General features: G+C 35.1%; 2 protein-coding genes across 7 annotated transcripts; one reads left to right on the forward strand and one right to left on the reverse strand.

Moving 5' to 3' along the window:
- The first annotated feature begins 190 nt into the window (after positions 1–190).
- Positions 191–3,253, forward strand: LOC103503257 (uncharacterized). 6 transcript variants are annotated; one of them, XM_051079869.1, is made up of 9 exons: positions 191–548; positions 688–815; positions 1,032–1,079; positions 1,228–1,341; positions 1,808–1,876; positions 1,961–2,017; positions 2,222–2,377; positions 2,735–2,815; positions 2,939–3,253. In XM_051079869.1, the coding sequence occupies exons 1-9, from the start codon at positions 395–397 to the stop codon at positions 3,005–3,007; spliced, it is 876 nt and encodes a 291-aa protein (XP_050935826.1). In that variant the 5' UTR covers positions 191–394; the 3' UTR covers positions 3,008–3,253. The 6 variants fall into 6 exon arrangements, with proteins under 6 accessions (XP_050935826.1, XP_050935830.1, XP_050935827.1 ...); XM_051079870.1 differs by having other exon boundaries at positions 218–548; positions 2,255–2,377; XM_051079871.1 differs by having other exon boundaries at positions 219–548; positions 2,258–2,377.
- Positions 3,246–8,275, reverse strand: LOC103489321 (MACPF domain-containing protein NSL1). The gene is made up of 7 exons (XM_051079867.1): positions 7,120–8,275; positions 6,753–6,991; positions 5,786–5,984; positions 5,056–5,139; positions 4,764–4,947; positions 4,340–4,506; positions 3,246–4,163 (listed from the first exon to the last, which is right to left on the reverse strand). The coding sequence occupies exons 1-7, from the start codon at positions 7,387–7,389 to the stop codon at positions 3,474–3,476; spliced, it is 1,833 nt and encodes a 610-aa protein (XP_050935824.1). The 5' UTR covers positions 7,390–8,275; the 3' UTR covers positions 3,246–3,473.
- Between the last annotated feature and the right edge of the window lie 4,510 nt (positions 8,276–12,785).

Consider the following 12,785-nt stretch of genomic DNA (forward strand, 5'->3'; position numbering starts at 1 on the left):
AAAAAGCTAGATCCAACAAGCTCTCATGTATGGCTGATCTTCTTTCCTTGTTGGTTAATTGATCTTGTCGTGAAAGACTTTTCTTCTTCCTTAGCCCTTGTGGCTTACTAAAATTTAATCATAAAAAAACTAAATTGTTACTCTTACTAAAGTATAGGAATAAAAGTGATTATCGTATTTAGTGAGCCGTCCATCACAAAAGAGATAGTCCGAGAGTTTACAACTCCGTACATTACGTAATTAGGCACAAAACTTGAATTTGTTTTTCTTTTTCTAAAAGAATTTCCTAAATTTTTCATCCAATAACCCAATTTTACATTGACGGCGACGGTGGCTCCGTTGTCCAAATTGCAGAGCAGGTTTCTGGGTTGTGGAGCTCACAAAGCTCTACCAAATGGCGGTTTGCTCAATTAAGATCCTCCTCTATCTCTTTCCCGCCTTCGTCTTACCTTTTTTTGCCGTGTGCGAGATCGTCTCGCCTGGTCAATCAGGCAACGATGTGTTGATCGACGAATTACTGGGAATCAAGCTCAGGATCTCTCACTTAGGTTCATGAACTGTTTTAGCTCTTCCTAGGATTTAGCTCATTCTAGTGTCTGTTCAGTCAATCTACTCCAGGTTGACTCGCATTTGTTTCCTCAATTTTCTGTGGTGTCGCTAATTTGTACTTAATGAAGTCGAATGCAGAATCGGTTCTGGAGGAAAGCAAGCAAAATTTAACTGAGAAGACTAATGAACTCAAGGCGCAGGAAAAGCTAATTGAGGATATGTCACTTAAGATTCAGTACTTGGAGTCTGCTATATCTGATATGAAGGTTTGATTCCTGCGTTATAATGCTCAACATGTTGCTTCATCTTTGTATTTATTTTTTAAGTTTAGCCATTCACACGTCCGAATTTACTAAATAAAAGCAAAAAATTGTCTGATTATAGGTTGGGTTCTATTCTCAATTTAAGCATTTAATTTTCAAATGCATGAGAACATGAAGAAAACTCATAGACAGACTGATATTAGTTTAGTTGATTTGCAGAGGAAAATTTCAAGTGATGATGAAAGGATTGCTGTTCTGGAGGATGAGGTTTCTGTCTACCTTTTTTTCTATTTAATTTTTTATTTGAGAAGGTGCATCTGTACATTTTCTGATCCATGAGCCAATTATCTGGTAAATTTTGTTGAAGCATCTTCAAAGGTTCTATTGATCCGTATAGTAGGCTTGGGAATGTTAGGTACGACATCTCTGGGATGCAAAAAGAAAGAATAACTTTGACATTCATCTTTTGAAAGCCAAGGTAGAGGAAGCTGAGGAAAAACTAGAAGAGGTTACCTCGCAAGTTGAGAAGGTATAGATTTCTGACTACAGGAAGGAACCGGATTTTTTTCAGCCAGCACTGTTTGAATGTTCTGTGCAACATGCTCCTGTATTCATCATGGAAAACTAAGACGAGTTATTATTATTTTTTTCTTGTTCATGTGACACAATGTACAATATCTTTTTGGCATATACATTCCATGGCATCCATTAGCTATCATTATCGTGCAATGCTAATTATAGACAATAAGAAATCTTGACCGTCTGGTCATTTGTTGAAGTTTTCACGTTACCCATTTTTGCATATTAACATTGAACACGGTTAACTGAAGAAATATGGTGGATGTGTTATTCATATCCTGGACTCTGATTGAGAATGAGTTCATTTCTCTATATAATTAACATATTTTCTCCTCATCCAACTAATATCCGTTGATGTTCCTTTGTGCAAGAATTCCTTCGTTAGTATGCTTACTTTGTTGCCATTTTATTTCCAGAAGTCTAGCATCATATCCGAACAGTGGATTCAAATTCGGCACCTAGAGCAGGCTCTTGAAATGTCCAAAGTATGTTCTGCTGGAGTGTGCACAAAAAATTAGTGCTGAGGTGTTACGCTGATGTATTAACTAAATTTGTTGGCTTGTGACTAGATACAAGCTTTGAAGGTCCGCCAGCAAGTTGCTCTAACCAGATGCACTTTTGTGAAGGTAATTGTTGGACAAAATTTGGTAAACAACATTTTCTCTTTCACTCACACTGTCGGTTATTCGCACATTATGGTCGTCTAAACTTTTACAGAGCCTTGCACTATGAATTATAACCTATGTTAGAATGAAAGGACTTAAACATTTTACACTTGTTCCAAATAATTTCACGTGTAGGCTTTATTCATTTTTTCATCTTGTTTATAGTTGGTGAACACGCGTTTTGTCAATCAACTTCAGCATGCCTTTCAGACATTGAACCATCATCTTTTCCAGAAAGTGCCTACCTTGAGTTCCAGGGTTACAGGAGCCATCCACTACTTCCAAAGAGTCTATGAAGAAGCCAAAAAGTATCACCACGAGGTGTGTTTGTCAATGCAAAGATTAATCTAATAATTTCTTGAAAGACACATGGGAATAAAACGTTGCTCGCCATATAGATTCTTGTAAATTGTGCAACCTCTATGCTCTCCATCTTTTAATCTTTGATTTGACATATGCATTTCTTATACCAGAATATAGATATTAGCGGTGGAATATGCATTGCCAATCGCATCTATATGCCCATTCCTAGCGACTATATAAAGTTTGAATGTTGATATTTGCAGTTGCAAAGACTGATTAAACAAGAAATGGAAAGAAATGAATATGCAGCACATCTTGCCAACCCGGAATTCATTTTCTTTCGACTATATAAAGTTTGAATGTTGATATTTGCAGTTGCAAAGACTGATTAAACAAGAAATGGAAAGAAATGAATATGCAGCACATCTTGCCAACCCGGAATTCATTTTCTTTTTGGTAAGTCCGACAAAAACCTTGACATTGTCTCTTCATTTAGAACTTCCTCCTCTCTCTCTCTCTCTCTCTCTCTCTCTCTTTTTATGTACTTCCAGAATGTAAGCATGTTTTTTGGATTTTTAGGCGTCTGCTCTTGCTACCTTCCCAATTTTTGGTGCTTGGATGTTCCTCTCTTCATGGTTTTCCAGGTAAAGGGTCATCCTTGCAACAAGAGGGCAATGCTATACTCGAGCACCTGTTTTTCCCGACGATCCTGACACTTCTCATTGTTTTGTTTAGCCAGGAGATAAATTATCCAATATAAGTTTTGAATTCGTTAGACATGGTAGTAACCTTTTGCTTTCAAGTGAAATATTTATATTTTGTGTACAAGTTTGAGATGTTTGTTTTACAACACTTCAAAATTTTACATCAAAATGAAAATGCTGAATTACACAACTAGTGAGTATCTATTCCACTAAATCCATACATAGAAAGCTGTGCCACCAGAAATTCTCCAAAAATTGTTCAAAAGAATGCTTAATACAGCAGAGATTTACATTCTCAAAATACTATTTGTTTCACTGTGAAAGAAGAATGATGGTGTTTCTCTAATGTACAAAACACATTTACAACATAAAAATAGTTGTATCTACTCGCTGCGTAAGTTTTCTGTTTGTCAGATCATAGAATCCTCCGACAATATGGTTAACAATGAGTATTTCACTTTGATAGAGATCCGGCCACCTTCCACGCACAGCTTGGCTCCGGTAACCACCCAATAACCAGGTGAATTCTCAGGACCGCGCACCATTTCTTTTGTATCAATGACATTCAACATTTTCATTGCCCTAGAAGTCAATGGTGGACCATCAGGATAAACAGCCGAATTCAGTTCAATTTTTGGTTGCTCTTCTGGTTGATGCAACCCAGCACTAAACCTTGTGCTGATAAAGGTAGAGATGAGTCCAGATTTCCGGGAAGTTGTTGAAGGTCCTTCCCAGTCCGATCTACGGATCCCTGCTGATGCCACCATCGAAAACCCGAGCCTCAGGAACAAGACCTTTCTCATTCCAATAACCTTAACTTCAAACCATGCCTTTGTGACGATAGAAGCAGAGTCATCATCAATTAGAGAATCATGGTACTCTACTGGCGCAGTGCAGACATGAGAGAATATGCTCCATTTAACTGGTTCGAAGTAGCCCTTCTCCTCTGGCTCGTCAATGGGTCGATAGCTTAGATCATCTGAGAGTTGAAGGGTCTTGGGAAGAGTTGATAGATGCTGGAGATGAATTGCCAGATGGTCACTTTTCTTTCCTTCCAGAAACAAGCGAACTCCCGTTACTGGACGATTGTTTGAATCAACCTGCAGTTTCAAAATTGTGACCCCATGTGAAACATTCAACAATTTGCATCCAAGCAAAGGGAACCTTTCTGTAATAGATAGGTCAGGCAAAAACCAACCGCAGTTATCACATTTGCGGCAGTGCCATTGCTATTTTAAGTTTTTAACTGACCCAAATATTCTAGTCAGACGATTACCTTAGTAGTATTTACATAAAGCTTGGGCCCCATCAAAGTAAACTTGAGAGATGGAGAGGCTTGTTTCCTGTGCCGAGGAGCAAGAGGAAGATCAGCGTACACTGGCGCCCATTGTCTAGGCAATTGAAATTCAAGAAATTGCTGGAGCTCCTCAATTGGAGGTTTATCTGCACAATTTTTCAATGATCAAAATCTAATACTAAATGTGAATGGTACCTTGTTGGCATGAACATAGGGTCAAAATCTTATAGTGGAAGCTCAAGTACTACAGCTACCATGGGAAGAGTAACTAAGGTCAAATTTTAAGGGCAAATAATGTACGTATCTGATCTCCATATTTCAGGTTCTCATTAAAGGACAAAAATTATCCTCGGTCCATTGGCTGTAGAGAAACAACACTTAAAAGCAAGACTTGCATACTTACATCTTAGATACAGGTTCACTGCATGGCTTAGAAATCCATTGCCTCGGACGCCATTCATGAGTGATGTTATTGGTACGAAGGACATCGAGATAACATTAGGTGACTGAGAAATGGTTGAGAGCCATTGATTATGACTTTGACCAACATCAACACCTCCTCTCCTAATATAAATCGCTGTTAACTCCTGCATCCAGTCATTTAATTAAATAAGTCAGTTCTCATTTGCTTAATAGGTCGATAGGGTAGCAATATTCTCCCCAAACGAACAACAGGTAGATGCCGAGATGCTTACATCACCCTTTGAGTGATTGATCACTGGTGGTTTGATAGAGGCAGCAAATGCATTACGAAGCTCCCATGGCAGAGAATATTCATCCTAAAAATTGGGATCATTGAGGATAAAAGTTTATTTCTCCTGATGAGACTTAAAATGTTTATACGTATAGAAAATGTAGTTAGAAGATGCATCATCAAACCACAAAACTTGTTTGCAGTTCTAAATTTTTCTGTTCTATTTGAATAATATGCCATTGCGAATCATTAATCCTATCAAAATTGTTTTAGAAAAAGAATAATCTATTGGATCAGAAATTGTATGCCCCATGGTTATAATGATTAATTTAGAATACGATTAGCAAAAATCATTGTCTGACTAGTCATGTTTATTGAGTTTTTATAAATCTTGGTTGAGTTATATTTAGTATATGTGTAGATGCAGAAGTAGAAGAAGAATTCACAAGCAAGCCAAGGTGACGATGAAGGCAAGACAACTGCTACATCAGGTAACAATTAAACCACATTCTATAGCGAACTTAGCAACTAAACCATATTCTATTGATATGATTTATCTCAATCTAAGAATTTTAAGGAAAGAACATGAATCAAGAGCTGCATATAATGCATGACTCAAGGAAAATTGATTCTTTAATTTCCGTCAATAGCTAATCAGCATTCTCTATTTTGACATGGGACCAATGGAATGGACCAAATGGTGATAGCCATTTATGTTCTTGAGTATGTACCTTGATTTTTGCTGCAACAGAATTGGACGTGAAACCTCCATTTGCATCTTCAGAAAATTTATCATCTGCTAATTTCTTTAACTTCTTCTGCACATCGGTTTGCTCTACATTCGATTCTCGTAATTGCCTCATGAAAATGACATCTTTTCCTCCCATTTTTACACCCACAACCACATGAGTACCATATTTCTCAATGAACCTGAAATCAAGTTAGTACTTAGTTGGCATAAAAATCAGATATCCAATGTGTTTCACTTTAACAAGTATTTGACATGTCCCTAATGTCTAATGTGATAGTGTTTGTGTAATGTATTCGATAAACAATGTTTCAAATGCAACATGAACACATATTGGTAATTACGAGACGTACCCAACAAGCACTTGGGTAAAATCTAAACCAAAGAACTCGTGAACAAAATGTGTCTTTGTATGATATATTAGAAGAATCCAAGGGATTATACTAATCAGATCATCCTTTAAGCTGGTAGTTATGAAGTTCAGAAGAACTGACGACCATGAAATGACCTAATGATTGTTAGGACAAAGGGGAAGATGCGAAGGATTTAAAAGAATAGGTTCATACAAGGCCATCCTTTCAAGAAAGATTCTCATCATCACTGTTTTTATTTACTTTTGGGATAGTAAAACTTAAAAGTAGCTAACAAAAAGCACATTTTCCACCTTTTTGACAACATAGTCAAAGCAATTTCAAAGACCAGTCCTTCCTCAAGTGTTGGACAGAGAAGCGCATGGTTGAAAGCATTACTTCCAAAAATCCATTCTCATTCATTCAACACCATTAACAATTAGTGTGTTAATGTGGAGAAGATGAACACAGAGAAGTTCGTTAAATATCAGTGATGAAGATATTTCAATAGAAGAGACTTTCAGTCCAGACAGACAAACATCCAAATGTCTAGAATTCTACTAAAGAAAAGACAAAAAAACAGAAACAAAAGAAACATACTCTGCAAGGGCAGCAGGATCCCATGAAGAAGGAACCTCCCTTTTGACTTGCTCAGAGAGAGTTATATGAGATTTTTCCAACTCAATGTTATAAAGTGTAATGAAACAACCATCAAATGCAAGACTTCTTGTGGAACCTGCATCGTTTTGCCAGCAACCCTTTAATCCAAACATGGTGTTAAAGAACCCCGACGGAATTTTCCCAGATAGAGATAATTGCTGATTAAACAGCTCCGACATCTGTTTTTAACCGGAAAAAAAACAAACCCAGTTCGTTCTATGAAGCCAACAAATGAAAAAAAAAAAAACAAGAAAACGAAGAGAATTCTAAGCTAAAGACAGCAAAAACCCATTTCAAAGAAATTTACCTGATTGAAGGAGATGACATCCGACCGGAATCGGGTACGCTCGCCTTTATCACAGTTGATGGAAGTAGGAACATTAGGGACGACAACGCCGGCCGGAAGTACAAGGTCTCTACTTCGAGTGAAGTCGATATCGATCAGCTTAGACCCCGATGGACCCGGCTTGCAAGAAGACAATCGCAAATCGTTACAGAGATCGTAGCCGAAGCCGATAACTGAAACCGCTTTCTCGGCGGCTGATTGAGGATTGAACCGGTTGATGTTGAAAGACATTTCTCAACGGACAAACACCAAAATTCCGTCGAATTGGATGGAATACCTTTAGGGTTTTGATGGAAAGGGGAAAAGGCGACGACTACAAAGAAGAAGAAAACCCAGAATTATGGCGTTGAAAAGATTGAAAGTGGAGGTTGCTGTTTTCAAAGCGTATTGCAGAGTTCCAAGTTTTGACCGAAGAAAATGGGGGAAGAGAAGAATTCAAAAGATATAATACAAAAAAGGGGAGAGAGAAAATACGGTGGGAGAGGCACTTATGAATTGTTTAATTGGATATGGAAATTGGGATGAAGACTGAGTTAACCAAAGTTTGACTTGCCAGAGTAATTATTGGATTCGGCGAAGAAGAAGAAGATGAAGAAGAAGGAGCTGTAGATGGCGGCTGAAAGGTCAATACGCGTACGGCCTTTAGAAAATACAGCAAGATCGGCCATTGTAGAAAGTTCATGTAGGAGGTGGAGATGGTGGATCCGAAGGGCCGACTCTCCGAAAATTTCTTTACCCAACAACCCATTCTTATTCTTCTTCTGATTATAAAATTCAAACAATTGTTTATTCTTCGTCTTGCGTCTGCTGCGTTTCACTTTCAACTCTCCAACTGCCCAATTTCATACTTTCAATATCTTTTCAGTTTTCATCTCCTCTTCAACGATCTACTCCATGAATTATTTATTATTTCTTGTTTCTCCAACCATTTTCCATGGTTTAATTGGTCCTATTTCTAGGACTAAAAGTTAAAAGTTTTGATCCTTCTACTACTATTACTGCTCTTAGGAACGATTCTGGACCAAAGGCATGATGAACAGAAAAGAAACATGAGAAACTAACAAGACGGACAAAAAATGGTAGCCTAAAATAAAAATGGATGTAGGAGGGAGGTGGGTTCAAACCAGCGAGCTTAGGTGAGACTGAGCTAACCAAATACATAATGGGGTACACACTTGGTTGCTCCAACTCAAAACATTACCCTAGGACCAAAATGAGACTCAAGAAATGTGCTCGGCCTCAGCTATGCTTGATCTAGTTGAACGAGGCACAGACCTCGGCCCAGTGAGTTGAAGAATCTAGGTCGATTGCTCTTATAAATAGCACTAGAGAAGTGTAAGTCTATTATCCACTCCCAAACTATTAACTTAATGCTCAAATTCACTCTCTTAAGCATCAACACCATGCTGCGGATTTTTCTATTAAGCAAGTCATGTTCCTTCTCCTATCAAACAAATCTACACTGTTGTCAAATAAAGGTAAAACTATTTTACTCGTCTGAATTTTGGCATCTACAATTTTACTAAAAATTACTTTGCAAATAAGTCATAGTAATTATTTGGATTATAGATAAAATCATTTTCTTATTAAGATCATTTAATAAACAAGAGTGAACAAAGAGATTATCGGACAACATATACCACCTAATCCCCCAAACATCATTGAGTGAGGACACATGCTATTTCATATTCATACTTGAAGGTAGTAGATTGTGACCCTACTAGTACAATGTTGTGTTGTGATGACCTTAACCTTACTTATGAGCAAAGCTCGAACCTTAGGACATAGCCTAGGTAGAGGTATTGTGGCTAGAGCTTCACATGAGGGAAAATACACAAACTAGCGATATGAATGGTTAAATAAAGTTCAATTTCACATGACTTGAGTTTGGTTGATGATGAAAGAACCTCACCTAAGGTCTCACAAAGTTTCAATGAGTTAATCCAAAAGTAGTTTAGGACTTGAATTTCCCTTAAATTTGACCATGATCAAGTGTAAATCATAGTGTCACACGGTTGGAGAACAAAGAATGTGACACATTGTGCCACCTCGTTTTGGTCATGCTTAGTATGTCTATAAGTCATTCCTTCCAACTATCAAGAATAACACCCTCCTTGAAGATAAAACCAAATTAAATAATACTTCTTGACACTCACGATCTTAATTGTATTAAGAGATTCAAATTCCATTGAAAAGTGCTAGTGAAATCCCTAATGCTCAACCATAAAGCTAATGGAGATGGCGAACAACTTCAAAGTAATAGAAGATGCCTAGGCATTAGACACCACCCTATCTAATTAGGATGACCTCGAGCTGCCTTGGTGCATGAAAAAATGTCAAGTAATACAATTTTTTCATACTGTTTTTATAAATTGTTCGACATAAAAATAACATTTCAGAATTATATAGAAGTCTACAAAATAAGTGAATAAAAGATTTAATAATTTATTTGATGATGTGTCAAATAATGAATATGAATAATTGGTATTCCTACCGAATTAAATAATTTATTTGATGATGTGTCAAACCACTTGTACATCACCTTTTATCAAAAGTCATCCTATTTCATAAACCATTTAATTGAAAATTATGTTCTTTCTCACATTTTTCTTTACCATAGTTTTCCATTTCTGTTATAAGACACTTTGAAAATTAACATATCAAATTTCAAAAACAAAATCCTTGAATTATTTAAAATAATTTCTTTAAAGCTTTTGATTAGAAACTCAAATATTCCAATAAGCAAGAAGAAAGAACGACAAACTAGCATAAATTTCAAAAACAAAAAACTAGAAAATGAAATCATTCAAACCGGGATGATTTTTTAATACAAAATCTAAGAACTAAAATACTAAAATATAAATATTTGAAAGTTGAAAACCACATGACTTTTAAATTGAGAACCTACCAATTTTTAATTTAAACTTTGGCAAAGTACAATTTTCCATTCTAAGCTTTCTCTTTCATTCATGTGAACCATTTGACTTACAAATAATACAGCTTTTAAATTTTTATTCAAATTTCACTTTGTAAACATTACTCATTTAAAAGCTTTACTATTGATTTCAAGTTGTATTTTTTTAGCTAGTTTTCTTTTTCAGATTTATCTCATTATATTTTATTCTTTTAAAAAATAATATAAATTTATCTATAAAGCTATAATCTTTTCTCCAAAATATTATAAATAAATAGATATAATGGATAATAGTTTACTATAGTTTATATATTACTTTAATTTGAGGACAATATACATTGTGTCTCATAAACCTAAAATCTTGGATCCGTTACTACGAATAACCCACTCCTTATCCTATATATTCAACCTTTTTTTATTCGAGAAGAATGAATATTCAATCTTGAACTAATTAAACTTTAATACATCAGTTGACAATATTCAATGCAACAAAATCAAAAAACATCGTAGTATAAATTATTAAAAGAAAAACACTTCACATGTTGAATAACAGTAACATGTTGCTGTATATAATACTAATCTTAAAAAATTCGCATATGCGTAGCAAAGGACCCAATTGGAACAAATTGAATTGATCAATCATAAATAAGTTTGAATTTGAAAGGTTTCACATTCATAATTTTAAATTAATCATGTTTAAGAAGTAGCTGTTTTGGCAAATGGAATTAGTATAAATTTAATTCTAATTTATATGTGAAGTAAAGTCAGCAAGAGGGGAAGCTTGCACGCAATGGCATCTCTCTTATTTTGTTATTTTAAATTCATTTTGACAAACATCAATTGATAATTGATATCACAAGAATAAACAGTGTAAAGATCTTTAAATGAGTTATAATATATAGGTTGATGTTGAGAACTAAATCCATTGTAAATTTGTATTTTAGGAACAATTGTTCGAAGTGCTTTGTATAAGATAAAGAAAATTGAACATCGGTGTGATGTGATGTTAAGTCACACAATTCGACCTTTAGGTGGAACTTGATAGTAGAAAATAGGAGAAGTTTTTTATCATACCTTGACCAAAGATTTCAATCGTACAAACCCAAAAGTTTAATTGGGGAAGAAACAACAATGCACACAAAACCTCTTGAACAACTTACTCTGATACCATGTTAAACCATTAATTCACCTAAAAACTTAAGTTAGTGGTGAAAGGCAAACTTAATTATATATCACTAACTCAAGCTACGTTTCTAATTTATGAAATTACTAGGCCTTTACACTTTTGCCCATTACCAAGAGCGAATCCATGACAGGGCAAGAACGCATGTACTCCCTTAATTTTATATGAAATTGTGTTCCTCTAAAATGAAATTTTGGACCTACCATTGTTGCAATTACAATACTACTACCCAAAGCAACAATCAACGACTCATTCAACTTCACTTTTTACTAGCTAGCTCCCACACGAACCATTCGTTATGAATTTGTACCACTACCACTCTCCCTAGTGCGAAATCCAATGATACTATTGGAGTAGTACTCGAGAAATGTACTTGATCTTATGTTATTGTCTCGTGCTTTTGAAGTCCAAACTCTTCATAATTTGAATTTCTTCATCAACAAAGTTGTCTTTGGATTGAGGGTTCTAGTGAATAGTTACCCTACATTTTGAAGTTTACACTCAACAATCATTTTGTAACAAGCTTCTCATGTTCTAAGCTATTTCTCTCCTTGTATGTGGACTAATTTTTACCTTTAGTTTACAAAAGTGATGTGTCTACCTCTAAATTTGACAATTGATCACGTGCATCAACAAAATAGATAGTTAAGGTATTTTTCACTAATCAATTGACTTTATTCCTAGGAAAACTTTCATAAATGTAACAAAACATCGAACTATTTACGGCCCGTGTAACAAAGCCCATAAAATTAGCCATTTTTTAAATATTACAGATTTACCCTTCCGTCTTATTCCTCATTTGTTTGTTCCATAGTCTTTCTTCTTTTTTTTTTCTTTATTCTCGTTTTCGTCCATTCCATCATCTTTCATTCTTTTCGTCTTTTATTATTTTCCTTTTTTTTGTTCAAGATCGTGTATCAAATATTAAAAAAAATTAACTTTTATTTGGTTGTTCAAGATCGTGTACTGAATATTAAAGACTGGAAAAAATAGCAAAATCTAAATGATCGTGTATAAATAATCTTCTTTTATTTCTTTTTTTATGTCGTTTAAATTTAAGTAACCAAATTTAAACAACCGTCTACAAAAAATAGCAAAATCTAAAAAATCGTGTATAAAAAATCTTGAAAAAAATAATTTAGATTGGAGTAGCCAAATGTAAACGATCGTGTAAAAAAAGTAAATCATCGTGTATACAAATCTAAACGATCATGTACCAAATTTTGAGCTAAATCCAAACGATTGTGTACCAAATTTTGAAAAAAAAATCGTTTAGATATGGGTCCAAATCTAAACGACCGTGTAAAAAAATTAAATGATAGAATTGAAAAAATAAATTGTAGCCAAATCTAAACGATCGTGTACCAAACAATAGCTAAATCTAAACAATGGTATACCAAATATATTATGCATGCGTTGTTGATGGCGTGGTTGAAGGAGAATTTTTGGTATTTTCCACAGTGGGCCTGTGAGCTTTTTTTCGTTTTCGATATTGTTCTATACAGTGGAAATATCTCGTTGTTTTGTTAT

This window comes from Cucumis melo, chromosome 12 (assembly GCF_025177605.1).
Source record: "Cucumis melo cultivar AY chromosome 12, USDA_Cmelo_AY_1.0, whole genome shotgun sequence".
NCBI classification, from domain to species: domain Eukaryota; kingdom Viridiplantae; phylum Streptophyta; class Magnoliopsida; order Cucurbitales; family Cucurbitaceae; genus Cucumis; species Cucumis melo.